At 38.7% G+C, this 27,875-nt stretch overlaps 1 protein-coding gene across 23 annotated transcripts in view; it reads right to left on the bottom strand.

Annotated features, from left to right (window-relative positions):
* Positions 1–27,875, bottom strand: part of ARHGEF9 (Cdc42 guanine nucleotide exchange factor 9) — a 410,653-nt gene that overhangs the window by 46,443 nt on the left and 336,335 nt on the right. For 22 of the 23 annotated variants that reach the window (XM_074359744.1, XM_074359745.1, XM_074359746.1 and 19 more), the window contains 3 exons: positions 27,212–27,391; positions 11,805–12,037; positions 6,599–6,728 (listed from right to left, as the gene is read on the bottom strand). In XM_074359744.1, the coding sequence (XP_074215845.1) occupies positions 6,599–6,728; positions 11,805–12,037; positions 27,212–27,391 (543 nt within the window). The remainder of the gene's footprint in view (positions 1–6,598; positions 6,729–11,804; positions 12,038–27,211; positions 27,392–27,875) is intronic. The other variant, XM_074359751.1, reaches the window with a different exon arrangement.

Here is a 27,875-nt window from a genome sequence, read left to right as displayed (position 1 = left end):
CTCTGACCTACTTGCACCACACAGTTCTTTGCCTTGATCCCCAAAGTGAAATCCCACCTCCCCCTCCCCCAGAGGCCAGAGGTTCTCTTTCAATCTTCCAGGATTTTGCTTACACCATTTCCTCTGCCTGGAACACACCTGCCCTCACTGGATAGCCAATGTCACATCGCTTTCATCTCAATATCCCAATGCCCAGCACCCCATTCTAATTACAGGCCAACTGCCTGATGTGGGACTGTGCCCTAAACACATCCAGAAAAAGACAAGACAAATGCTATCCTTTTCACACACCTTACTTTCAATGCTGCCTACTGACAAGAAGGCAGGGAAATAACAAATCCATCCAGCTCCACATTTGATCTCCTGGTCCCAGAAGTATGCCTTATCAAGCTACCTTAGCTTTTTAGGTAGATGCTTTTGTTGCCTCCATCACATTGCGTTTTTGAATTTCTTCCAAATTCTTTGGATTCAAACATCCAACAGTAAACTAGAACAGGCCCTTGAATATTATACAACCAGGCTATGAGAGGAGGGGTGCTATGAGGAGGAAATCACAACCTCACACAGTCAAGTTACCAAACATGAACTGCAAACTCAGGATCCTGGTAAAAATCTCAAAGAAAAAAAAAAAGATTAAAAAGAAACTGTCAAGAGAGAAGCAAGATGGAGGAGTAGAAGGATGCTCATAGCTCACCCTCTCCCACAAATACACCAAAACTCACATCTACAGACCCACTCAGCCAACCAGAGCACCTGCGGAACTCCGACAGAACATTGCCCTCTTCGAAAGACAAAGACGCCAAAAATCTGGTAGGAGAAAAGGAAAAAAGAAAGAAGAAAAAGCAAAACAGTGTGGGACCAATCCCGCGGGAAGGGAGCGGCAAAGCAGGACTAGCGCTCGTTCGCTGGGTCCTCTCTTCAATGAAGAGGGCAACGGTACGGAGGGGGAGCCTCCAAGGCTCAGATCTGCCCCGAGCACCCCTTGACCAAAAGAACTAAGTTAAATGGGCACAAAAGGCCCCTGCAACACCCAGCCTGAGATGCGAGCCAGCAGCTGGGGGCTAGGACAGGCCGCCTAAGCTGGGCGGAGGACTGGGGCAGCTGCACCGAGGCAACCCCAGGGACTGCAGGGTGCTGTGGGCTGTGGCTGGGAGGGGATACAGAGCAGAACAACCTCAGTCCTCCAAAAATTGCATAAAAAGCAAAGCAACAAGGCTGATGTGCCCTGGGGGGGAGGGGTGCCATAGCCTTTGTCTCCTCAGGCCCACAGCGCCATTACTGGAACTTCTCGTGAGAAGAGAGGTAGGGCACAGCCACAGCCACCATATCCTCCTGTGTGCAGTGCCTGGGCGGGGGTGGGGCCGAGCCCTGAATCCGCGCCCGGCGGCTCCGCAACATCCTGGGCAGGAATGAGACTTGTTTACAGCCCGAGGCAGATAGGATCTTTCTGCCCTGGCACCTCGCACTGCCAAGACAAACAAGGAACTGAGATTTGGCACAGAGCAGAGGCAGGGCTGTTCTGCGGTCTTCCCAGAGCCCACCTACGGAGTGCCGACCCAAGGCGGAGCAGGAGGCTGCATAGAGCAGCGGAGCGACCGGCACCAGGAGAGGGTAGGCAGCAACCTGCCTTCCTGGCAGGAACACAGCACCTGAGTATGGTGCTGGGAGAGGGTGCGATCTGCCCACCTGCCTCACTTGAGTGCAGCATCTGACTGCGACATCAGGAGGGGGAGTGACTCGCCCACCCACCAGTGCCAGAGAGATAGAAGCAATATGAAGAAGCAGAGGAACCACTCCCAATTAAAAGATCAATAGAAATCCCCTGAAAGCACAATCAAGGAAATAGACATTGATGGCCTACTGGATCAAGATTTCAAAAAAGGACTGATCAAAGTACTGAAGGAACTAAAAGAAATAGTGTTTAGAGATATAAAATATGTCAAAAATGAAATAGAAGCTATAAAGAAGAACCAAGTAGAATAAGTTAAACTCATTTGCTGAGATGAGAGCTGACCTGAAGGCTGTACAAAGCAGACTAGATAATGCAGAGGAACAAATAAGTGACCTAGAAGACAGGACAACAGAAAGCACCCAATCAGAACAGCTGAGAGAAAAACAAATAAAAAACAATGAAAACAATATAAGGGACTTATGGGATAATATAAAGCATGCCCAACTATGCATAATAGGGGTTCCAGAAAGGGGAGGAAAGAACAAAGGGGATGGAAAATGCATTTGAAGAAATCATGACTGAAAACTTCCCAAACCTAAAGAAGGAATCAGATATCCAAGTACAGGAGGCTCAAAGGGTCCTAAACAGGAAGAACCCAAACAGACCCACACCAAGACATATCATAATCAAGATGGCCAGAGTCAAGGATAAAGAAATGATCCTAAAGGCAGCAAGAGAAAAACAAAGAGTGAGTTACAAAGGAAACCCCATAGGCTCTCAGCTGATTTCTCTACACAAACACTACAGGCCCGAAGGGAGTGGGAAGATATATTCAAATTCCTGAATGAAAAAAATATGCAGCCTAGGATACTCTATCCAGCAAGGCTATCCTTTAGAATAGAAAGAGAGATAAAGAACTTCACAGACAAACAAAAACTAAAAGAGTTTAGCAACACTAAACCCATGCTAAAAGAAATATTGACAGGTCTACTCTAAATAGAAAAGAAGCTGGATGCAACAAAAATGAGAAACTCATAACCAGAAAGGTGATAACTACCATGAATTACAAATATAATAAACACAAAATTGTAAAAGAAGACAACTAAATCATTAAGAGTGGGAGAGAGAAGCAAGGAAAGTCACTGTGGAAAACAGTATGGAGATTCCTCAAAAGACTAGGTATAGACTTACCATGTGACCTAGGAATCCCTCTCCTGGGCATACATCCAGAAGGAGTCCTACTTCAAAATGACACCTGTACCCCAATGTTCATAGCAGCACTATTTACAATAGCCAAGACATGGAAACAGCCTAAATGTCCATCAACGGATGACTGGATAAAGAAGATGTGGTATATTTATACAATGGAATACTATTCAGCCACAAAAAACAACAACATAACGCCATTTGCAGCAACATGCATGTTCCTGGAGAATGTCATTCTAAGTGAAGTAAGCCAGAAAGAGAAAGAAAAATACCATACGAGATCACTCATATGTGGAATCTAAAAGAAAAAAAAAAAGAACATAAATACAAAACAGAAACACACTCATAGACATAGAACACAAACTTGTGATTGCCAAGGGAGTGGGGGGTGGGAAGGGACAGACTGCAATTTTAAAATATAGAATAGATAAACAAGATTATATTGTATAGCACAGGAAAATATATACAAGATCTTGTGGTAGCTCACAGCGAGAAAAATGTGACAATGAATATATGTATGTACATGTATAACTGAAAAATTGTGCTCTACACTGGAATTTGACACAACATTGTAAAATGACTATTACTCAATTAAAAAAAGTTAAAAAAAAAAAAGGAAACTGTCAGGGATATGTTCCTTCTCCCTTCCTTCCAAGTGCATCTACTGCATGTGAAGGGTGGAAAAGAGACAACTCAACAAACATCAGCATCAGAGAAATTAGAAATGGAAATTTCCTAGAAACTGCAGTTCTTGGGAACAGGTTCTTTTTCCTTCTGCTCCCCTAAGCTGCTCTAAGGTACTAATTTATTATTTAGAGGTATAGGTAATATTCTCACTCAATCACTGATTTTTTTCAGGAACCCTTGGGGGTGGGGGAGAGCAGGGATTACTCCATGTACACTAGTCCACATAAGTTGGCAGGGAGCAGGGATAGTAACTGGAGTTGGGCACAAAGACCCAGAATGTTCATGGAATAAGTTGAGGGAGGGTCAGGTGTGGATATAATACAAGACACCTCCTTCCCTCTAGCCAAAAGCTCTGATTTATTAAGTAGGTACCAACTTTCCTTCCTCTTTCCTAATTCCCCTTCAAGGGAGATTAAACTCTGATGGTTTCTTCTATGACTCTTCTTTTTCATTTGACAAATTGAATTGAAATAGTCACATAGATGCTTTTGACAGTCACCCTGTTTGTTCAAACATCTGGAGGAGACAAGGAAGTGGCAGAGAGACCAACGCACTGCTCCATTTTCTTGATTTGCAAGGCTTGTCCACAGCATGCTCCAGAAAGCTGTCAGGGCCTTTCTCTGCCTGGCCAACTGCTTGGGCAGGTGGAACATATGAAGAACCTATACTAGGGAACCAGTGAGGATGGGCCATCTATGCCAAGAGCCAACAAGCCATGGAGTGGACATATCTTTACTTTCAAGGAGAAGCCTCCTAGCATTCATCCAACTTTAGCCTTACTGGGATTTGGATTTTCCCTTCAAGGCAGTTTTACTGTCTTGCTAGATATGGAACCTTTATTGCAAAAACAAGTCCCTGCAGTACCATAAATAAAAGCAATTAGGCTGCAGGAAGCAGAAGACTGTTGTGAGGGAGTCCCCTAAAAGTCCTAGTGACTCTGACATTCTAGACATATTTAAGACTGGATATAGCAAACATAATAGAAACTTTGGGCCTGACCTCTGAAATGTACCCATCAGGCCTTGCTCAATAAAAGGCTACCTAGAGTGCAACCTCTCTAGAGTAGTAAGTTCCACAGTGACCGTAGAGTCTGAAAAGGAGACCACAAGGAATTTTTCTTCTTACCAATTTAGACAAAGAAGGGCTTTGTCAAACAGGAGGGTGACAGGGTTGTGTAGGCCTGAAGAGGATCAAGCATGCTAACAAAGGGGGCAGAGAGTAACTGACTCATAGCAATCCTAGATCAGAACTGCCTTTTTTGTTTCTAACACCCTCCCACCTACAGAAAAAAAAAAACACAAAATTCCTTCTGAGATGCCGAGTCTCTAAATCATAGTTCAGTGCTTTCAAGTTTGGTATTACTGAAGCTCCCTAGACAGGCTAAGGGATTTCAAGCTATTCTTGTTCCCCCATGACCCCAGCTGCAGCAACTGGAGGCCCAGAGTACATGGAGGAATTAGAAGGTCTTCCAGGCATTGGGAAGGGTGAAAATGTTCCAGGGAAATGGAAAGACAATTGCTGCTGGGAACCTCCTCGTAACAGAGAATCCTGGCAGGAGTAGAGAAAAAGAGGCCTGCTAACCAGCCAGAATTTCAGAGTGCCTTAGAATTGACAGGTTGCTAGAAGTCATTTGATCCAGCCCCTTGATCAGGCAACTAGCCAAAGCAAGCCAGACACAATGGAAGGAGAATCCATGATTTCATAATAAGGCTGGGTCAGTGCTGGCTTCTTCTTATGAGCAGGACAGTTTCTTTACATAGATTCCTTCCTTCCCACACCTCAAAGAATCACTGCTGTTTTCTATTTTGTATGGGGACATTATCCTTCAAATAAGACTCAAAAATATGCCAGCTGCTCAGAATTGTGGTCTCTTCCAGCCATCAACATTAAGGAGGAACAGAGATAGCAGAATAAAGGAAAGATGATTTTTTCTGGACCTTGGTTACATAGCTGTAAGGCTCATGCTTAAATCCTTGGAATGTGTTAAACTGCTTAAAATGTTAGAGAGATACTATCTCACAAATTACAGGAAATGATACCTGTGTGAAGGCCAGTGGAATGGGGAGCTGGTTCAACTTCTACCCTATAACCATGAGGTTTAATATTGCTGCCTCCTTCCTGGTAGCATGTCCAGCCTCTCCCATCTTGGTTACATTAGCTGTGAACTGTCAGATTTCATAACTTGGGCCTGAGAGATAAATGTGAAATGTCATTATTCTGGATTCTCTTGATAGGCACAAGAGACACAAATTAGTGTAATTAACACACAGGTACCTTCGAGGCCTTAAAATTCACAGCTGTTTCTATTGAACAGACACCTCAAGAACTTCAACAGAGCAGTGGCATTAGAGGCAAAATCTCTATTTATTTGTTAGGCTGTATATATCCTTTGAAAGTCAACATCTCAGGAGGGAAGGCTTTAATGACTTTCCTGAAGGCTTTCTGAGTTCAGATAAGTTGTGGCTATTTCCAATAGAATGGAAGGCTGTCAGGGATAATTTTTGTAAGTAAATGATACAAAATAGAATTTGGTCTGTCAATTGGGAAGGGATGATGGTTGTGGCCTCAAGTGTGTAGGCTTAGACAGAACCAGTAAATATGTCAAAGTGAGGTGATCCCACTGAGAGAAAAAGAAGTATGTTGGCTGGCCTGCATCAGAGAACCAAACTTGCATTCTGTGTTTGGAGTGAATACCACACCTTATCTAAGTGTTTATCTAGTAGTGATAAAATTCCAGGACTTGAAAGAGATTTGAAAGGCCACTGAGTCAACCCAATTGTTTCCCGGCAACACCCGAAGAGATGAACCTTCCTTTTCTTAATGTAGTATTGCCACAAAGATTTCTCTAAGCTTCTTAGAAAACTAGTCAAGTACACAACACCTTTCATTAGCAGGGAGCTTTTCTTTGGCTCTAATCTAAATCCTTTCTGCTGCACTTCAAATCTAATTACTCTTCATCCATCTCTGGCTAGGATGTGAAGTTCTGGCCAAGGTATTCAGACTCTCCAATGTGCCTATTGGTAAGAGTCCTACCTCCCACTCTAGGACGGAGGCCTGCCACTGGGCAATCTTGTCAATATTCTCCAAACGCCGCTTGCGTTCATTGATCTGCTGAGTCACATTTCTCATGACAGCCAGAGCAGCTGCCACATACCTGTAGTCACTGTGAAAACACAAAATTACAAGGGATGAATCAATGTGCCACAAAACCAATATGCTGGGTACCAACCCTAACATCCATTATCCTCTTCCTATTTAGTAACAAAGCCTCAATTTTCAGATGGAATCCATGCCACATGGATTAAAAGACTACACTTACTATCCTTCTTTTACAGTAATAGGTGACTTATGTGTGATCAAGTTCTATCCAGTGATATGTAAATAGAAGTGTTGTGTAGAAATTTTGAGAAACTTCCTTTAAGAAAGACATCATGCCCTTCTTTCATCCTTACTTAATCCTGATGCTTGGAATATGTAGATGTGATGTCTGAAGTTCTAGCAATTACCTTGGACCACAGGACAAGGTCCATACTCCTAGGGATAGGATAACAGAAAAGAGGAAGGAGTTAAAGTTTCTGATGACCATGGAGTCACCAGAGCAGCCATAGACTGCCTACTTTCAGACTTTTTTTACATGAATGATAAATAGATTCCTATCTCTTTTTATACCATTATTTTGTGCCCTATCTGATACACCCAGCCAAGGACCAACAAGAGAGCCTCATACATGGCACGGTCTAGACAAATCTGTCATCTGTCCTATCACTTACTTCTAGGGAACTCTGCCAAAAGTGACTGTAAAATAACATCCAAACCATTCTGCCAATACAATATAGAGATAGGATGTAGTATGGTGGTTAAGAACAGAATCTGGAGTCAGACTCCTTGCACAAACCCTTGTTTTATCACTGACTAGTCAGAATCTCATTCACCTTCTCAGTGACTCAATTTCCTGTAAAATGGGGAGAATTACAGAAGAATACGCTGAGTGTTTAATCTATCATCCATGAAAACTGTTTTACTCTTGGCTCATAGTAAATGTTAGCAAGTATTATTAATATAAATCACACATTTCTCTAGTATAGCCATCATATGGGCTGCCTCTCAAAACCTCTAATCCCAGGAGTAAAATCCTAGGCTTAGCTTCCTGGGACTTTGGATGGCCCACTTGTTGAATGTTATACCACCCTGCCCAGTTTTCTCTGCTTGTCTGATCTAATTTCCAATCAAATGGCTCCTGTGAAAAGGAGATTTAAAGTGAGATCCCAGCCATTTGGTGGAGTTACAATAAATTGAGAAGGTAGGAGGATAAGCTATGATTCAGTCTTAACTAACTTTTCCTTAGAGAAACTGAACATGTTTTGTGGTCACTCACCTGCTTACTGTCCCAGCACCAATTAGAAAGAACAGAAGAGAAAAAGACAAGCACAGCAACTGTCATTTTATTTCCTAGTACACTGAGGGGCAGGGTGGTGGACCAAACATAGGCAAAGGAAAAAGGGAATTCTAACTGCCAGGGCAGATGCCATACAGCACCTCCTCTTAGCTGGCCTCCCTGGATCCAGTCTATTCTCTGAACAGCTGTCAGACTATAATCTTCAAATGCTATTATATTTTATCACCTCCAGTGACAGGATGTCTCAAGACAACTCTGATTTAAACACACACACACACACACACACACACACACACACACAAACAACCCACCAAAACCTCTTCTTTATTCTGCACCTTAATGAATGTTAGCTATTATCAGTTTTTCTTTCAGATCCCACTTCTGATTCCTATTGAACTTATAGTCAACCAACACTTCTTAAATCTTAAAATACGCTGTCTAGAAACTGCATTTCTGTCAATATGTCCTTGAATTAATTATTGATTTCTCAAACCCAACTATAAAACACTACATTTGTTCCTGTTGCATTTCATAATTTTATAGTTACTTGCTCCAACCTATGGTGAACTATTGTCCTCTGTAACACTGTCAAAGTTTCTCCCTGGCAAGACTATCTGAGCCTGCCATTTAGAATCAGGGTAGGGTAATGACAGAACAGGCTGTTGCAGTGTTGAAGTTGCTGACATAAATGAGGACCGCTGTTCTTTGGGTCTTTTTTCTGTGTCTTACGCTATTTTGAGATTTGAGAGCATCAGGAAAATGCCTTAAGCCACTTTCTGGGAAGTAAAGCATAGAACTACACTGTCCAACATGGTAGCCACTAGCCACACTTAATTAAAATTAAATATGATTTAAAAATTTAGTTCTTTAGTTGCACCAGCCACATTTCTCAGTACTCAATGGCCATGTGTGGCCAGTGGCTACTATGTGGAACAGCACAGATATTAAACATTTACATCATTGTAGAAAGTTCTATTGAACAGCACTGGCATAAGAATGCTTATTACATCTCTGACTCCATGTACTACTCAGCCATGAATTTATCACTGCCACTGTGTCATAATGTCCATCAACCTTTGCCATTTTTAGCTGGCTGCCTTTTTCACAATGGTTACAGGAGGAGATGTTCCCATCTCTAACCTTCCCCACTAGCTTTAGGAGTGAGAGAAGCAGCAAATAGCTGTGGTCTAGTCTGAACCCTGCTCAGAGGCCCCAGGTTTCCAGATGAGGTGAGGAACATCCTAGTGAGGACACTGACTGAACTAAGACTGTCTTGTTCCAGACATGTCAGGTAATCTCCGTCTTACATAGAATCTTTCTTCTCAGCTTAAGGAAGTTTGGGTGGGGGGGGTCACCTTCTGTAAACAAATATAGTATTGTTCTCCATTTATCACTCCACATCCATCTGATCTCCCTCAGAAACTACTCTGCGTGCCTGCATTTCATACCTACCTATTTGAACTCTTATCTGACCTAACTGTCAAGCTGGCAGCAGCCTCTAATTGCCTTCAAATCCGAGCTACTCTAACATGAATTGCAGGAGCTATCATCTTGATACAGCTTCCTGAGGCCTGCCAGAAGGGGTGGCCCATGGTATGGGGATAGTGCTGGGCCCAGTGGGTTACCCCAAATGAGGACAGGGATTGATGTAGCCTGACACTGTCTGAGCCATTATTTTAGCATTTAAGCCCAAGGGGTGGAAGGAGAGGTGACTAGGGACCCAGAAGGCAAGAAAGTCTTGAGATAGGGGTTCTAGCCACTAGATGAAGGAACACAGGAATGGCAAGTCCCAGGCAGGTGTCCGAACTTATTGGCTCCTACTAAACCCAATAAGGCCCTGAAATTGTTTTGGCCTAAGAAACTAACATAGTCTTTAGCTATGATTTGAAAATGGTCTTTCAGGGGCTCTTAAAAGCACTTATGCAATACATAATTTACTTAGATAATATCATCAGTCCACAAGTATGGTTTTCAAAGAGCCTCCTGCTAGGTTCCATGGAACAGATACTCAGGAGTAGGTGAGAGATGAGCTGTGATATGAAGACATTTGAGAATTACTCTTTGAATATGCTGGTTTTAAAAACCATTGGTCTGAAGGATGCTCCACTGAGATTTAGGTACAGTGGTGGTTGCTTCTGGTCACTTAGCACCATGAAGTATAACTGTGGAGGTCATTTAGACCCATGACATCATGGGCTGGCAGAACTAGAAAATGTCTTCCATACTTGTTGGTACAATGGCTCACAAATCTTCCTGGGCATGAAAATCACCTGGAGGGTTCTTTAAAAAGCTAGGTTCCCAGACCACTATCTAGACTTTGTGTCGCTGCTTTGCCACCGACTTGTTCATTGTCATTTTCCCTTTCTGGGCCTCAGTCTTTCCAGCTATACAATGAGGAAATCAGACAAGAAGAACTACCTTTAAGGCCTTTTCCATTTTTAGTACCATAAATATTTTCCATTTTTATTTTTTTAATATTGTAATTTTAGTGTGGGTTCTTCAGTGTCCTATTAGGTGTCACAATAAAGTGTATCCTTAGAAAACTTAGGACTCAGTTCTATCAGTAAGCTATATTAAATATTTTAAGAGAGATTTAGTCACCTCCAAGTTCCATGTCTAATGAGTACCCCCACTATCCCACAGCCAATAAACAGATTTAGGGAGAAGGGAGCAGAGTCCTGCTTTGCAAGGTCCTTCTATGCCTGCCTCCCTCACAGCCAAAAGAACATGGAAGGCAGAGCTACCACTGGTGGTGTTACTCACATAAAGGGAGAATCTAGTGTCACCACATTTGGGTTCAAATCTGAAATCTGTCCAGTGCTCCAGAACTAGTGAAGCACATGACCCATGATTTGCTAAAGAAACAACATCAACTTAAAAATGAACCTAGGGATTGGCCTAGAAGCTTGACATAAACAAAACCAACTGGCTCACATCCATCGCCTTATGCAATTAGGTCTAGAAGTCAGCTCCAAGGAAACGAGGCAATGGAGCCAAATGAAAGTAGGAAGCAGGCCTGATGAGAATCAGGCAGAAACTAAGGGAAATGGGGCAAAGGCATTCTTTCTTTTTAGAGTAATCAATCAGGAAAAGAACTGAGAGCTGGGCCGACAAACCTAAGGTCAGGGATTTAATACCATGAAATAAAGCATGTGAAAGAAAGGGGGATGGTTCACTCTAGACAATCCCCGTTGTTGGAGATTACTTCCAGCATATACCTTTCTGGTAGGAGGTTAGGAATATCATTTCCATTCAGAGAGTGATAAGCTCCTTTTTTGGGTTAGTTTTCTTGAAAATACTGAAAAACTTTGAAAAAACTCAGGGGAAGTCTCAAGTCTATTTTCTCCCAGCCTGGGTCTAAGGGGAGATATGGTTGGGATGAGGCAGAGGAAGGTGGAAAAGACTAAAGAAGACCAGGGATGTAGACTTGCAGAAGAAATCTAAGGTCAGTATAAGTTGGGCAGTCTGTCACTAGGAAATTGGACTGTATCAAATAGAGTAGAATAAACAGCTGAACAATTATTCCATCTGGGTTGATTTACTTGGCTGAGCTCAGGACTAAGGACCAGGCTATAAGGTCCCTGAAGGCAGTGTCTAAGTTGTACAATAATAATACAAACCGATTTTGTGTGCATATTGATTTACAACTTAATAAGCAACTCTCAAGCACTGCCTCACGTTATACACACAACAGTCTTGTGAGGTAAGCAAGACTGTATCATCATTCCACTGTGCATATAAGCTAACAGAAGCTCAGAAAAGGCAAAAGAACATACAGTCTCAATAAGAACCAACATGTAGAGGAGGCTCTCTTCCTCATCCCTGCCTCCTTCAATCCCTTACCTATGGTCCTGGGCGGTATACTTAAGGAGCTCAGCCAATTGTAAGGGATACTTGCAGATCTTCTGCACTGGAGTCAAAAGGAAACCATCAATAGCAATGTCAATCATCTGCTGCAAGAGGCGACAGGCCTCAAAGAAGTGCTGGTAGCGGCTATCCTTCATCAGTTTGGAGAGCTCCATACAGGCGTCCAGGTGGTTGTTACAGTACTCAGAGTATATCCAGAATCCATCTTGCTGTGAACAGAGGAAAAATAGAGAGAAAGGGAAAGGCTACTGAGGACAACAAAAAAGAAATGGAGAAATCGAAAAACAGATCCTATTCTTACATAAAAATATTAAAATGACAATGTCAATCTTTCCTAAATTGATTCACAATTTAATAATAAAAAATAAAATTATTTGACAATTAGACAAACTGTAAAAATTCTACAGAAAAAAAATAAGTAGGAATAGCAAGTAAATTCTATAAAAGAAGAGTAATGAAAGGACACTGGCCCTGAAAATAGTAAAACACACTATAGCAATAAAACTCTGGCACTAGATTATAAAAAGAGATAGGTCAGAGATTCTATTTCTGATTGTGGCAGACTAAATAGTTTTAGGTAATTCTTACCAGTGAGAATAGCTAGAAAAGTGAGAAAAATATAATAAATTTCTATTTGAAGGAATCACATCATCCAGAGCCTCAAATTATCTCCATAGAATATGCCTTAGGGAATATAACTTGGATTATTCAGGGGTAAAGAGGCTATGATGTATGGAAGTTAAGCAACAAATGGCTGAGAAAAAAATACGTGTGTGTGCGCACGTGTGAGCATATAGAGAGGGGAAGGAAGAGGAGAGAGGAAGGAGAGTGAGGAAGAGCATGTTCAAATGATAAAGTAAAATCAGTGGAATATTAATATTAGGTAAATCTGGGTAAATGGTATACATGCATACTTCATTTTATTGCACTTCACTTTACTGTGCTTCACAGATACTGCATATTTTTTACAAATTGAAGGTTTGTGGCAATCCTGGTTGAGCAAGTCTATTGGTGCCATTTTTCTAAGAGCATTTGATCACTGTATGTCTCTGTGCCACATTTTAATAATTCTCACAATATTTTAAACTTTGTTATTATTACTATATTTGTTATGGTGATCTGTAATCAGTGATCTTTGATGTTACTAGTGTAATTGTTCTGAGATGCTAAAAACTGCACCCACGTAAGAAGAACATAATATATAAATGTTGTATGTGATGACTGTTACACTGTTCCCCAATCTCTCTCCCTCTCTTCAGGCTTACTATTCCTTGAGACACAACAATATTGAAATTAAACCAATTAATAACCCTACAATGGCCTCTAGGGTTCAAGTGAATGGAAGAATCACATCACTCTCACTTTAAATCAAAAACTAAAATGTAAGGGAGGCATGTCAGAAGCTGAGATAGGCTGAAGGCTAGGCCTCTTGTGCCAAACAGTTAGCTAAGTTGTGAATGCAAAGGAAAAGTTCTTGAAGGAAATTAAAAGTGTCAACTCCAGTGAACACATGAATGATAAGAAAGCAAAACAGCATTATTACTAATCTGAAGAAAAGTTGAGTAGTCTGGATAGAAAATAAAAACAGCCACAACATTCCTGTAAGCCAAAAGCCTAATCCTGAGCAAGGATTACAATTCTACAAAGGCTAAGAGAAGTGAGGAAGCTGCTGAAGAAAAATGTGAAGCTAGCAGAGGTTGGTTTGTGAGATCTAAGGAAAAAAATCCATCTCCATAACATAAAAGTGCAAGACAAAGCAGCAAGTTCTAATGTAGAAGCTGCAGCAAGTTATCCAGAAGATCTAGCTAAAATAGTTAATGAAGGTGGCTATGCTAAGCAACAGATTTTCAATGTAGACAAAACAGCCTTCTATTGAAAAGAACTTGCCATCTAGGACTTTTACAGCTAGAGAGAAGTCAATGCCAGGCTTCAAAGCTTCAAAGGGCAGGCTGACTCTTTTGTTAGGAGCTAAGGCAGCTGGTGACTTTAAGTTGAAGCCAATGTTCGTTTACCATTCTGAGAATCCTGAAGCTCTTAAGAATTACACTAAATCTAATCTGCATGTGTTCTATAAATGGAACAAAAAAATCTGGATGACAGCAAATCTGCTTACAACAACATGGTTTACAGAATATTTTAAGCCCATTGTAGAGACCTACTGTTCAGAAAAAAAAAACTCCTTTCAAAATATTACCGCTCATTGACAATGCACCTGGCCATTCAACAAGCTCTGATGGAGATATACAATGAGATGAATGTTGTTTTCATGCTTGCTAACACAACATCCATTCTGCAGCCCATGGATCAAGGAGTAATTTTGACTTTCTAGTATTAAGATTTAAGAAATACATTTTGTAAGACTATAGCTGCCATATATAATGATTCCTCTGATGGATACAGAAAAAGTAAATTGAAAGCCTTCTAGAAAGAATTCACCATTCTAGATGCCATTAAGAACATTCATGATTCATGGGAAGAGGTCAGATATCAACGTTACCAGGAGTTTGGAAGAAGATGATTCCAACCCTCATTGATGACTGAAAAGTTCGACTTTAGTGGAGGAAGTGATTGCAGATGTGATGGAAATAGTAAAAAGAACTAGAATTAGGAGTGGAGGCTGAAAATGTGATTGAATTGCTGCAATTTCATGATAAAACTTTAACAGATGAGGAGTTGTTTCTTATGGATGAGCAAAGAATGTAGTTTCTGGAGATGAAATCTACTCCTGGTGAAGACACTGTGAAGATGTTGAAATGACAACAAAGAACTTAGAATGTTACATAAAGTTAATTGATAAAGCAGCAGCAGAGTTTGAGAGGACTGACTCTATTTTGAAAGGAATTCAACTGTAGGTAAAATGCTGTCAAACACTATGCATGCTACAGAGAAATGGTTCATGAAAGGGAGAGTCAACTGATGCCGCAAACTTCATTGTCTTATTTTAAGAAATTGCTGCAGCCATCCCAACTTTCAGCAACCAACACCCTGATCAGTTAGGAGCTACCAACTCAAGGAAAGACCCTCCACCAGCAAAAAGATTATGACATACTGAAGGTTCAGATGATGGTTAGCAATTTTAAACAATAAAGTACACGTAATTAAGGCATGTACTTTTTAAAGACATAATGATATTATACACTTAATAGACTACAGTATAATATAAACATAACTTTTATATGCAGTGGGAAACCAAAAACTTTGTGTGACTCACTTTGTTGTGGTCTGAAACTGAACTCATCTCTCTGAGTTATACCTGTATAGGTAGCCTTTGTACTGTTCTTATTTTTCAATTTTTCTGTAAGTTTAAAATTATTTCCAAGTTTAAAAAACTCTATAATTTTTGTATATAGTGTTCAGTACTCATTCAAAAATAACCTGGTGCATGAGAATATAAGACATGAACAAAACTTAAGAGAAATATTAGACAATAGAAAACGACAGACAAAAAAAAAATCAAGATGGAGTTAATACACATGGACTTTTTAAACTAAATAGGCAAGCCATACAGATCAGAAGAAATCAGAAAAACACAATCTAATAAAGAGCCTGTATCCTATATATAAAATATATACAAATCCTAGAACTTAATAATAAAAAGACAAGCAACCTAATTTTAAAAAATCAGTCAAAACAGTATATTAAAAGGATGATACACCATGATTAGGAGGGACTTATCCCAATCCAATTTGCCACATTAATAGATTAGAGAAAAACCATATGATTATTTCAATTAGAATTTGATAAAACACATTTATAATAAAAGCCACCAGCAAATTAGGTTTAGAAAAAAAACCCCACAATGTGATAAAGGGTGACCATGAAAATTTTAAAGCTAATATCATTCTCAGTAGTAAAATATTGAATTATTGCCCCTAAAATTCAGGTACAAAACAAAAGATGCCTGCTTTCACTATTTCTAATTAACACTGTACTGGAGGTCCTGGTTAGTCCAATAAGACAAGAAAAAGGAATAGGAGGCATACAGATTGAAAAAGAATAAGTAGAACTGTCTTTATTCAGAAATGACACAATTGTGCATGTATAAAATCCTAAGGAATCTTAAAAAAAATCTAGACCCAACTAGTGAATTCAGTAACGTGTCATGATTCAAAGTCAATAGAGTCTGCCCTCCATATCCACAGGTTCTACATCCATGGATTCAACCAATTGCACATAAAAAATATTCAGGAAAAAAAAATTCCAGAAAGCTCCAAAAAGCAAAACTTGAAGTTGTCACATGCCAGTAACTATATAAGCATTTACATTGTATTTACAACTATTTACATAACATTTACATTGTATTAAGTATCATAATTAATCTAGAAATGATTTAAAGTATATGGGAGTATGTGTGTAAGTTATATGCAAATATTACACCATTTTATATAAGGGATGGGAGCATCTACAGATTTTGGTATCAACACGGGGTCCTGGACCCAATCCCCTGCAGATACTGAGGGAAAGCTATATATAAAAATCAAGTGTATTTCTATATCATAGCAACAAACTATAGGAAATTGAAATTAAAATACCATTTATAAAGCAGAAAAAAACTGCTTAGAAATCAACTTTTAAAAATAATATGGAGACCTTTACAATGAAAATTAGAAACAATACTGGGAGGAATTATAGAAAACCTAAATACATAAACAGATGTGTACGAAACAGAAAACATCAATTTTTCCAAAAGTGAGTTACAGATTTAATGCAATCCTAATGAAAATTCTGACAGGGTTCTTTTTTGTTCTTGTTGTTCTTGATTTTGGTAGAACTAGGGAAGCTGATTCTTCCCCCACCCCAGTTTTATTGGGAAATAATTGACATAAATCCCTGTATAAGTTTAAGGTGTATGGCAAAATGGCTTGCTTTACATATACTGTAAAATGATTACCATGACAAGTTTAGTTAGCATTCATCATCTCATACAGATAAAAAGAAGAGAACAAAATTATCCTTGTGATGAAATAAATTTATATAGAAATACAAATTATCTAAAATAGTCAAAATTGTTTTGAAAAGGAATGAATTTGAAGGACTTAACACTACTGGCTTTCAAGATTTGCTATTAAGCTACATTATTCAAGACACTATGAGAAAAAAATCATAATTATGTATGGTGATGGATGTTAACTAGAATTTTTGTGATGATCATTTTGTAATATATACAAATATTAAATCATTATGTTTACATCTGAAACTGATACAATGTTATATGACATTTAATATCTCAATTAAAACAACAACAACAAAAGACAGTGTGGTAGTACCATATGAATAGTCACATAGCATCCCTAAAAACAGACCTGCACATATATGATCAACTTATTTTTGAAAAAGGTGCCCAAGTAACTCAGTGAGGAAATTAATAGTTTTTTTTCAACAAATGGTACTGGAATGATTTAATATCCATTTGGAAACAAACTATTCTTGACCCTTATTTTATACCACACATAAAATGACATTAAAAAAGATCATAGACCTAACCATAAGAAATAAAATTACATAATTCCTTTAACAAAACAGGAGAAAATCTTTGTGACTTTGGGCTAGGCAAAGATTTCTTAAATAAAAAACAAAAAACATGAACCATGAAAGAAAAAACATGATAAACTGAATTTCAATAAAACTAAGAGTTTATGTTTTTCAAAGACACTGTTAAAATTAAAGTCACAGACTGGGAGAAAACCTTTGCAAATCACATACCTGACCAAGGACTTGTAAACAAACTACAGAAATGTTGACACTAAACAATAAGAAAACAAACATTGTCAAAAGACATGAGCAGACACTTCACCAAAGATCTAATACAGATGGTAAATAAGCACATGAAAAAATGCTCAATATCATTAGCCATTAAGGAAATGCAAATTAAAAATAGAATGGCTAAGGAGGAGTAGCCAAGATGGCAGAGTAGAGATACTCACAACTCATCCTCTCCCACAAATACACCAAGAATTACATCTACAAACCCACTGAATTGCACAGAACACCTACTGAACTCTGGCAGTGTCTCTCATTTCAAAATACAGGAGGATTCTCACAAAATCTAATAAGAAAAAAAAAAAAAAGTAAAACTCGGTGCTTGACTGGTCCTGCAGGGAGGAAGCGGCATAAGAAGAAAGGTACCCTAATGCTGGGATGCCCCTTTTCCAGCTGGGAGGTTAGCAGGAACAGAAGTGGAGCTTCCGAGGCTCCAAGGAGAAAGTGGCAAACACTTGGCAGACAGAGCTAAGTGAAACCACCATGGAGGGTTTCTGTGATCCACGGCCATAGACACGAGCCAGCAGGTATGAGCCGGGACTAGCTGCTGGAGGTCAGTGAGGAGCCCAGGCAGAGGGTTGGGGCCCACTGCACAGAGGCAGACTCAGGGGACTGGACAGCAATGTGAGCTCTGGCTGGAGGTGTGTGCAGAACAGAACAGCCTGGGACCTCCAAAAAAAAAAAAAAAAGCACCACTGTTGGTGTGGGGAGGGGCAGAAGTGCAACACAGCAACGCCATAGACACTTCTACACTTGCCTCCATTGTTGGTATGTTCTCCCGAGAAGAGAAGTGGGGCTTGGTCATTGCCATGACTGCTGCACAGAGGCAGGACTGAAAGCTGAACCCAGTGGCCCTGCAACTTAACAGGCTGGACTGATTTGTTTACAGTCCCAGGCAGGGAGGGAAGATTTGCTCTCTCTGGACCCTTCATGGACCCATGCCTCTGAGACTAAGGGAGTGAGTGAGCTGCACTCTGAATCATAGCGGGGGTGAGTACAGGTATTCACCAAAGGCCAGCATACCAGACTGAATGTGGAGGTGGGGATGGAGTCTGCCCTGACTCTGTCATGCACCACAGATTCAGGTGTGTAAAGGCAACCTTGTTACGGTGGTCCTAGCACCTGACATTGGCAGATCTGCACTGGTAGTTCCTAGGGCTCAGAACCTGGGGGACACTAGAGTAGGTGGCTGACAAATCTGCAGCTAAGGTGGGGACAAAGGCAGCATCAACAAAGAGTACTTTGTAAGCCTGCATAACAAGTGACAGACAACACCACAGAGGGCACTTCCCAGTGGACAGCTCCTGTCTACTCTTCCCAGCTAAAGCACTCCAACCCTGCCTACTACACACCACAACTCAGAAATGGATCTAGAAGACTCTATTCCAGCAACAGGGGAGCAGATCAGGCCCCTGTCAAGGCTGTGACAAGTACAGAACAACAAAGGAGGCCTAGTTCCACAACAAAAACCAGGGCAGGCCCTGAAGACCACAACACCAACCACACTCCCAATCAAAAGGATAACAGCCAACACTGATGGAAGAAAGATGTGACAACCATCCATACTAAGAACAGCCACAACAACAAAACTATTAGATGCACACAGACTACACAGGAACACTCCAAATTTAAATAAAAACAAACAACCAAAAAATAAAACAGCCCTTCAAGACCACAGTAGATAACTGATACTCCTAAATCCATAGAGCCAGAGAAATGTAAGTAAATTGAAGAAGCAGAGGAATCACACACAATTAAAAGAACAAGAGAAATTCCTTGAAAGAAAAATCAATGAAATATACCCTGATAGTCTACTAGATCATGACTTCAAAAAGGGAATGATCAATGCACTGAAGGAATTAAAAGAGACTGTGAACAGAGAAAGAGAATATTTTAAAAAGGAAATTGAAATTATAAAGAAGAGCCAATTAAAAACAGAAAACTCAATGGTTGAGATAAGAGCCAAGGTAAAGACAGTCAAAAGTAGACTAGATAACGCAGGGGAACAAATAAGGATAACAGAGGTCACCCAATCAGAACAGCAGACGGAAAAGAAAAGAAAAACCAATCAAAGCAATATAAGGGACTTATGGGGTAATATAAAGCATGCCAACCTATGAATAGGGGTCCCAGAAGGACAAGAAAGCGACAAGGGGACTGAAAAAGTATTTGAAGAAATCAAGACTGAAAAATTTCCAAATCTAAAGAGGGAAATAGATATCCAAGTACAGGAGGCACAGAGGGTCCCAAACAAGAAGAACCCAAACAGACCTACACAAAGACATATAATTAAGATGGCCAAAGTTAAAGATAAAGAAGGGATTCTAAAGACAGCAAGAGAAAAACAAAGAGTTAGTTACAAAGGAACCCCCCATAAGGCTCTCAGCTAATATCTCTACACAAACACCTCAGGCCAGAAGGGAGTGGCAAGATATATTCAAAGTCCTGAAGGAGAAAAGGCTGCAATCTAGGATACTCTATCCTGCAAGACTATTCTTTAGAGTAGGAGAGATGAAGAATTTCACAGACAAGCAAAAAACTAAAAGAATTCAGCAATATTAAATCTATACTAAAAGAAATATTGCAGAATAGATAAGCAAGATTATACTGTATAGCATAGGGAAATATATATAAGATCTTGTGGTAGCTCAAAGCGAAAAAAAAATGTAACAAGGAATATATGTATGTTCATGTATAACTGAAAAACTGTGCTCTACACTGGAATTTGACACAGCATTGTAAAATGACTATAACTCAATAAAAATGTAAAAAAGAAAATAAATATTGAAAGGTCAACTCTAAATAGAAAAAAAAAGAGGAAGATATATAAATGAGAAAAACCATAATTGGAAACATGACAACTACAGTGAATTGCAAGAGAATAAACATGAAGATGTAAAATAATAAATAAAAATAAAGAATATCAAAATCATAAAAGGTGGAAGAGGGAGCAAGAAATTATATTTTTTTTCTCTCATCTTTTTCTTTTCTTTTGTTCTTTGTTCTTTTTAGGATGTGTTTGAGCCTACATGATTATCAGTCTAAAGCAAACAGATACAGTAAGGGGTTAAAATACTTGAAAAACAGGGTAACCACAAATCAAAAGCATACAACAGAGTCACAAAAACCAAAATGAAAGCAAGCTAATACAAAAGAAAATTACCAAACCACAAAAAGAAAAACACAAAGGAAAAGAAAGGAACAAAGAAGAAATATCAAATGAACTGGAAAACAAAGTTCAAAATGGCAATATACACATATCTATCAATAATTACTATAAATGTGAATGGACTAAATGTTCCAATCAAAAGACACAGAGTGACAGATTGGATAACAAAACAAAAGCCTACAGTATGTTACCTACAAGAGATCTACTTTGGAATGAAGGATACATACAGATTGAAAGGGAGAGGGTGGAGAAAGATATTTCAAGTAAATGGAAATGACAAGAAAGCAGGAGTATCAATACTCATATCAGACGAAACAGACTTTAAAACAAAGGCCATAAAAAGGGATAAAGAATGCTATATAATCATCAAAGGAGCAATACAAGATGAATATATTACACTCATTAACCTATATGGACTCGATATAGAAGCATCTAAACATATAAAACAAATACTAACAGACATAAAGGGAGATTTTGATGGGAATACAATCATAGTAGGAGACATTAACACCCCAAAAACATCACTGGACAGGTCTTCCAGACAGAAAATCAATAAGGCAACAGTGATACTAAATGATACAACAAAACAGTTGAACTTCATTGATAGCTTTAGGACATTACATCCCCAAAGAACAGAATATACATTCTTTTCAAGTGCTCTTGGAACATTCTCAAGAATAGATGACACACTCAGGCACAAAAGAAGCCTCAACAAATTTAAGAAGATTGAAATTATTCCAAACATTTTCTCTGACCACAATGGCATGAAACTATAAATCAACCACAGAAAAACAAATGAGAAAAAGATGACAAAATGGAGACTAAATAACATGCTACTAAAAAACCAATGAGTCAATGATGATATCAAAGAAGAAATTAAAAAATACCTTGAGACAAATGACAATGAAAACACAACCACACAAAATCTATGGGATGCAGCAAAAGCAGTCCTAAGAAGTAATTTCATAATGATAGAGGTCTTCCTAAAAAAGAACAATCTCAAATAAACAACCCAACTTAACACCTAAAAGAATTTGAAAAAGAAGAACAAGCAAAATGTAAAGTCAGTAGAAGGAAAGAAATAACAAAGATCAGGGAGGAAATAAATAAAATAGAGATTTTAAAATAATGGAAAAAATCAATCAAAACAAGAACTAGTTTTCTGAAAGAGTAAACAAAATTGACAAACCTCTGTCCAGGCTCACTAAGAAGAAAATAGAGAGAACACAAATAAACAACATAAGAAATGAAAATGGAGAGATTACAACCAACACCAAAGAAACACAAAAAAATCATAAGAGAATACTATGAACAACTAGATGGCAATGAATTGGACAACTTATAAGAAATGGACAAGTTTCTAGAAACATACAGTGCACTAAAACTGAATTAAGAAGAAATAGATCATTTGAACAGACTAAACACTAGAAGTTAAATAGAATCAGCAATAAAAAAAAACCCTCCTTGCAAACAAAAGTCCAGGACCGAATGGCTTCACTGGGGAATTCTATCAAACACACAAAGAAGAGCTCATACCAGTCCTTCTCAAACTCTTCCAGAAGATTTAAAAGGAGGGAATACTCCCAAACTCATTCTATGAAGCCACCATCACCCTGATACCAAAACCAGACAAAGACACTACCAAAAAAGAAAACGATAGGCTAATACTGTTGATGAACATAGATGCAAAAATCCTCAACAAAATATTAGCAAAGAGAATCCAACAACACATAAAAAGATAATACACCACGATCAAGTTGGATTCATCCCAGGGACATAAGGATGTTTCAACATATGCAAATCAATCAATGTGATACACTACATCAAGAGAAAGGACAAAAATCACATGATCATCTTAATCAATGGAGAAAATGCATTTGATAAAAGTTCAATGCCCATTTATGATAAAAACTGTTACCAAAGTGGGTACAGAGGGAACGTATCTCAACATAATAAAACTTATAGCCACCATAATACTCAATGGTTAAAATCTGAAAGCCTTTCCCCTAAAATCTGGAACAAGACAAGGATGATTACTATCACCACTTGTATTCAATATAGTATTGGAAGTCCTAGCCATAGCAATTAAACAATAAAAAGAAATAAAAGGGATCCAAACTGGAAGAGAAGAGGTAAAACTGTCATTATATGCAGATGACATGATACTATATGTAGAAAACCCTAAAGGCTCCACACAAAAACTACTAGCCTAGAGCTATTAAAAGAATTTGGCAAGGTATCAGGATACAAGATTAACATAGAAAAATCAGTTGCATATCTTTACACTAACAATGAAATGCCAGAAAAGGAAAGTAAAGAAACAGTCCCTTTTAAAATAGCTCCCAAAGTAATAAAATACCTAGGAATAAATCTAACCAAGGAGGTGAAAGACATACACGGAGAACTACAAGACACTGACTAAGGAAATTAAAGATGACTTAAAGAAATGGAAAGATATCCCACGTTCTTGGATTAGAAGAATTAATATTGCTAAAGTGGTCATACTACCCAAAGAAATCTACAGATTTAATGCAATTCATATCAAAGTACCTAGGATATTTTTTCACAGAATTATAACAAATAATCCTAAAATTTATATGGAATTACAAAAGACCTAGAATTCCCAAAGCATTATTGAAGAAAAAGAATGAAGCTGGAGGAGTAATCCTCCCAGACTTCAGACAATACTACAGAGCTACAGTAAACAAAACAGCATAGTATTGGTACAAAAACAGACACTTGGATCAATGGAAGAAAATAGAGAGCCCAGAAATAAACCCACAAACTTTTGGTCAGTTAATCTTTGACAAAGGAGGCAAGAACATACAATGGGGTAAAGACAGTCTCTTCAGCAAATGGTGTTGGGAAAACTGGACAGCAGCATGTAAATCAGTGAAGTCAGAACATTCCTTCACACTATACACAAAAATAAACTCAAAATGGCTTAAAGACTTAAACATAAGACAAGACACTATAAACCTCTTGGTAGAAAACATAGGCAAAACATTATATAATATAAATCTCAGCAATGTTCTCCTAGGACAATCTACTCAACCAATAGAAATAAAAGCAAAATTAAACAAATGGGACCTAATTAAACTTACAAGCTTTTGCAGAGCAAAGGAAACTGTAAGCAAAACAGAAAGACAACTTACAGAATGGGAGAAAATATTTGCAAAAGACGAGACTGACAAGGGCTTAACTTCCTGAATATATAAACAGCTCATACAACTTTATAAGGAAAAAAACAAACAACCCAATCCAAAAATGGGCAGAAGACCTAAACAAGCAATTCTCCAAGGAAGACATAAAATGGCCGATAGGCACATGAAAAAGTACTCAATATCGTTAATTATCAGATAAATGTAAATCAGAACTAATATGAGATATCACCTCACACCAGTCAGAATGGCCATCATTCAAAAGTCCACAAATGACAAATGCTGGAGAGGGTGTGAAGAAAAGGGAACCCTTCTACACTGTTGGTGGGAATGTAGTTTGGTGCAGTCATTAATGGAAAACTGTATGGACATTCCTCAAAAGACTAAAAATAGACTTACCATATGATCCAGCAATCCCATTCCTGGGCATATATCCAGAGGGAACCTTAATTCAAAAGACACATGCACCCCAATGTTCATAGCAGCACTATTTACAATAGCCAAGATATGGAAACAATGTAAATTTCCACTGACAGATGACTGCATAAAGAAGTAGTGGTATATTTACACAATGGAATACTACTCAGCCATAAAAAATAATAAAATAATGCCATTTGCAGCAACATGGATAGACCTGGAGAATGTCATTCTAAGTGAAGTAGCCAAAAAGGGAAAGAAAAATACCATATGATATCACTTATATGTGGAATCTTAAAAAATAAATAAATAAAAAGACAAACGAATTTATTTACAAAACAGAAACAGAATCACAGATATAGCAAACAAACTTATGGTTCCCTGGGGGGAAGGGGGTGGGAAAAGATAAATTGGGAGTTTGAGATTTGCAGATACTAACTAATATATAAAAAACTATATGAACAAGGTTATATTGTATAGCACAGGGAACTATATTCAATAACTTGTAGTAACTTACAGTGAAAGGGAATATGAAAATGAATGTACGTATGTTCCTATATGAATGAAGCATTATGCTGTACACCAGAAATTGATGAAGTGACAGAAGTGTTCTTTATCTTGATCATGATGGTAGTTACCTGACTATATGTATTTGTTAAAACCCATCGAAGTAGATACTCGGTGAGTCTTATAAATTTAGGTAAATTATACCAAAACAAAGCTGATAAAAAATAAAATCCTAGACCTGAATAATAAAAGGGTAAATAATCTATTTTTTAAAAAAAGGCAAACCAATACAGAAATAAGGATAGTATACCATGATTAGGTAGGGTTTATCCCAGCAATACAATGTTCACTTAACATATGAAAATTACTCAATCCAAATTCACCACATTAACAGATTAGAGAGTAAAAGCATATGATCATTTCAATAGATTAGTGGTTCTTTTTGTATCTAAAGGGACATTTGACAATGTCTAGAGGCATTTTTGGTTGTCGTAAGTAGGGGTGTTGCTACTGGCCTCCAGTAGGTAGAGACCAGGAATGTTGTTAAACACCTTACATGGCCCAGGGCAGACTCCAATTGAGAACCACTATTCCATATGCTACTTTCCCCACTCAACACTATGTTTATGATATTTACATATTTACATATTTACATATTTACATTACACACTGCTATAGGGGACATACATCTAGTCTGTTGCTTCTTGATATGTAATACCCTCCACTGAGTAAGCATCTCCCATATGTTTCTCATTCATGCCCTGGTGATAAATACCTAAGTTGTTTCTAATTGTTCTCTACCACACATAATACTGCCATGCAATCAAAAGTCTTGTAAATATTCCCTTGTGGACCTCTATGACAATTTCTCTAGAATATATATTCACATATTCAGGAGTAGAACCAAAAAGTCACAAACATGCTTAACTTTGATAAAAACAAAAAAACAAAAAACAAACAGAAACAAAAAACAAACAAACAAAAAAACTACCTGAGTGCTTTCTGGAATGGCTGAACCAGTTTAATACTGTGTAGAAAAAAAGAGTTAACATATCAGGCCTGAGACTGCTATCCCTAGAAAGGCCTGCTTGAAAGGTTGGCCCTTGGCTGGCATCTTGGAACTTGGATCTCAAGAGGGTTCTCACCATTCCCTGACAAAAGCGACTTGCTGTGCCTAAACTGTTTCTATAAACAATGAGGGTCATTCTGAATACCTGCCTTCCTTCTGGGGGTCTGTAATTTTGGTACATGCTAGGCAGAGGATGCCAACATGACCAGCCCCCTATAAAATTTGGGGCACTGAGTCCCTAGTAAGTTTCCCTGGTAGACAACATTTCACGTGTTGTCACAACTCATTGCAAGAGGAATTAAGTGCATCCTGTGTGACTCTACTGGGAGAAGACTCTTGGAAATTCACACCTAATTTCTTCAGACTTTACCCCATGTGCCTTTCCTTTTCCTGATTTTGCTTTGTATCTTTTAGTAGTAATAAATCATAACCACGAGTATAACTATATGCTGAGTCCTGGGACTTCTTCTAGCAAACCACTGAACATAGTGGGGGCCTTAGGGATATCCCCCCAATACACATTCCCATAATCAAAGCAGGAGAATTTGTAAGAAGGCTTACTTTTAGCGGTACACTTTCATGTGTCATTTAAATTTTATACCATGTACAAGTATTACCACTTTAACAATAAATACTTTATAAAAAAAGGGGGAGAAGAATCACCAAAACAACTAGGTCACCTGTGAATGAGACTCAAAAGATGTTAGAGAATCACAGAGATATACAGTGAAATCTTATATTCCATGTGAAGAAGCCCTAAAGTAAGGAACTTATTCAAAGTTACACAGACAGTAAATACAATAGGACTTGTATCCTCACTTCCCTGTTTCCTAGTTCTCCTTCCTCTAAATCATGTGGCTCCTTTTCCTACACTTGTCACTTCCTCTACTCTAGTGCTCTCGCCTAAATGCCTTGCAGGGACCCACTTTCATATTGACCGTGGTCCCTCCTATTTCTCACATTCTTGGAACATGTGACTATGTCAGAGTCCCTCCTAAAACACAGGATCCCACGGAAAATAAACCCAACAGGAACAGAAAAGAGAAGCTGAAGAAAAATTCTACTGGTAACTGTCTGAAGGCGAGAACAAAGGGAGGGAAACAGTAAAGAAAAAGAGTTCTAGGCCAAATCACAGTACTTCCTAAGTCTTCATACTCTAGCAAGGGGGTCAACATCAGAGTCAGAGAGGAATCCATCCCCTACCATAGGACAAAGCAGCTGAGCAGAACCAGATAGTTCAGATACTCCTTCTATAGCTTCCAAACCTCTCTCAAAACTCCCCAAAGGGGAAGATGCTTACGTGCTCCAGGAAGCAGGGTCCTATCTCGCTGAGGTGGGGGTCATCATTGTTGTACTGTTTCTCCAGGTCTCTTACGAAGCCCATCTGAAACCTGTAGATATCTTCAATGTTCCCAAAGATCACCTTCAGTTGCTCATCGCTGAACATGTCCCTTCTCTTTCGGCATTGCTTCAGGTATCCCTGCAGACAAAGTAAAAGCCCAGGCTGAGGATGTCCTCAACTCCTTTAGGGCTTCACCACCTCCTAAGTACTTGGGAACCTTATTTCAGTTCCATGAAGTAGACAGGAAATAATCATTTCCATTTGTCATATGAGGAAATTGGGATTTAGAGAAGGAAGTCACTCCACCAGCGAGTAATTAGGAAAGCTGAATTTCAAGTAAAGGTCTTCAGAGTGCAAAGACTCCAGACCATAGGGCTTTGCCTACCATTCTCTAATGACAAGAACCCTAAAGTCATAGGGAACTTTTTTCAGAAGGTAGTTAAGCAAGGATATTTTCACTTGCTTTAGTAGTTATTGGTTTAGCTGGATTGATTCACAAATCTAAAGTTCTATTTCTTATAGGATCAATCTAAAAGGTCTTGCAGGAAAACATCCCCAAAAGGAACAGGAATTGACAAAACCAAATCATTCTTTAAAGTGAATGTCTTAGCTATCTAAGGTA

This window comes from Camelus bactrianus, chromosome X, assembly GCF_048773025.1.
Source record: "Camelus bactrianus isolate YW-2024 breed Bactrian camel chromosome X, ASM4877302v1, whole genome shotgun sequence".
Lineage (NCBI taxonomy): Eukaryota > Metazoa > Chordata > Mammalia > Artiodactyla > Camelidae > Camelus > Camelus bactrianus.
Note: the sequence above shows the minus strand (reverse complement) of the source record. Positions and strands in the feature narration are given on the sequence as shown.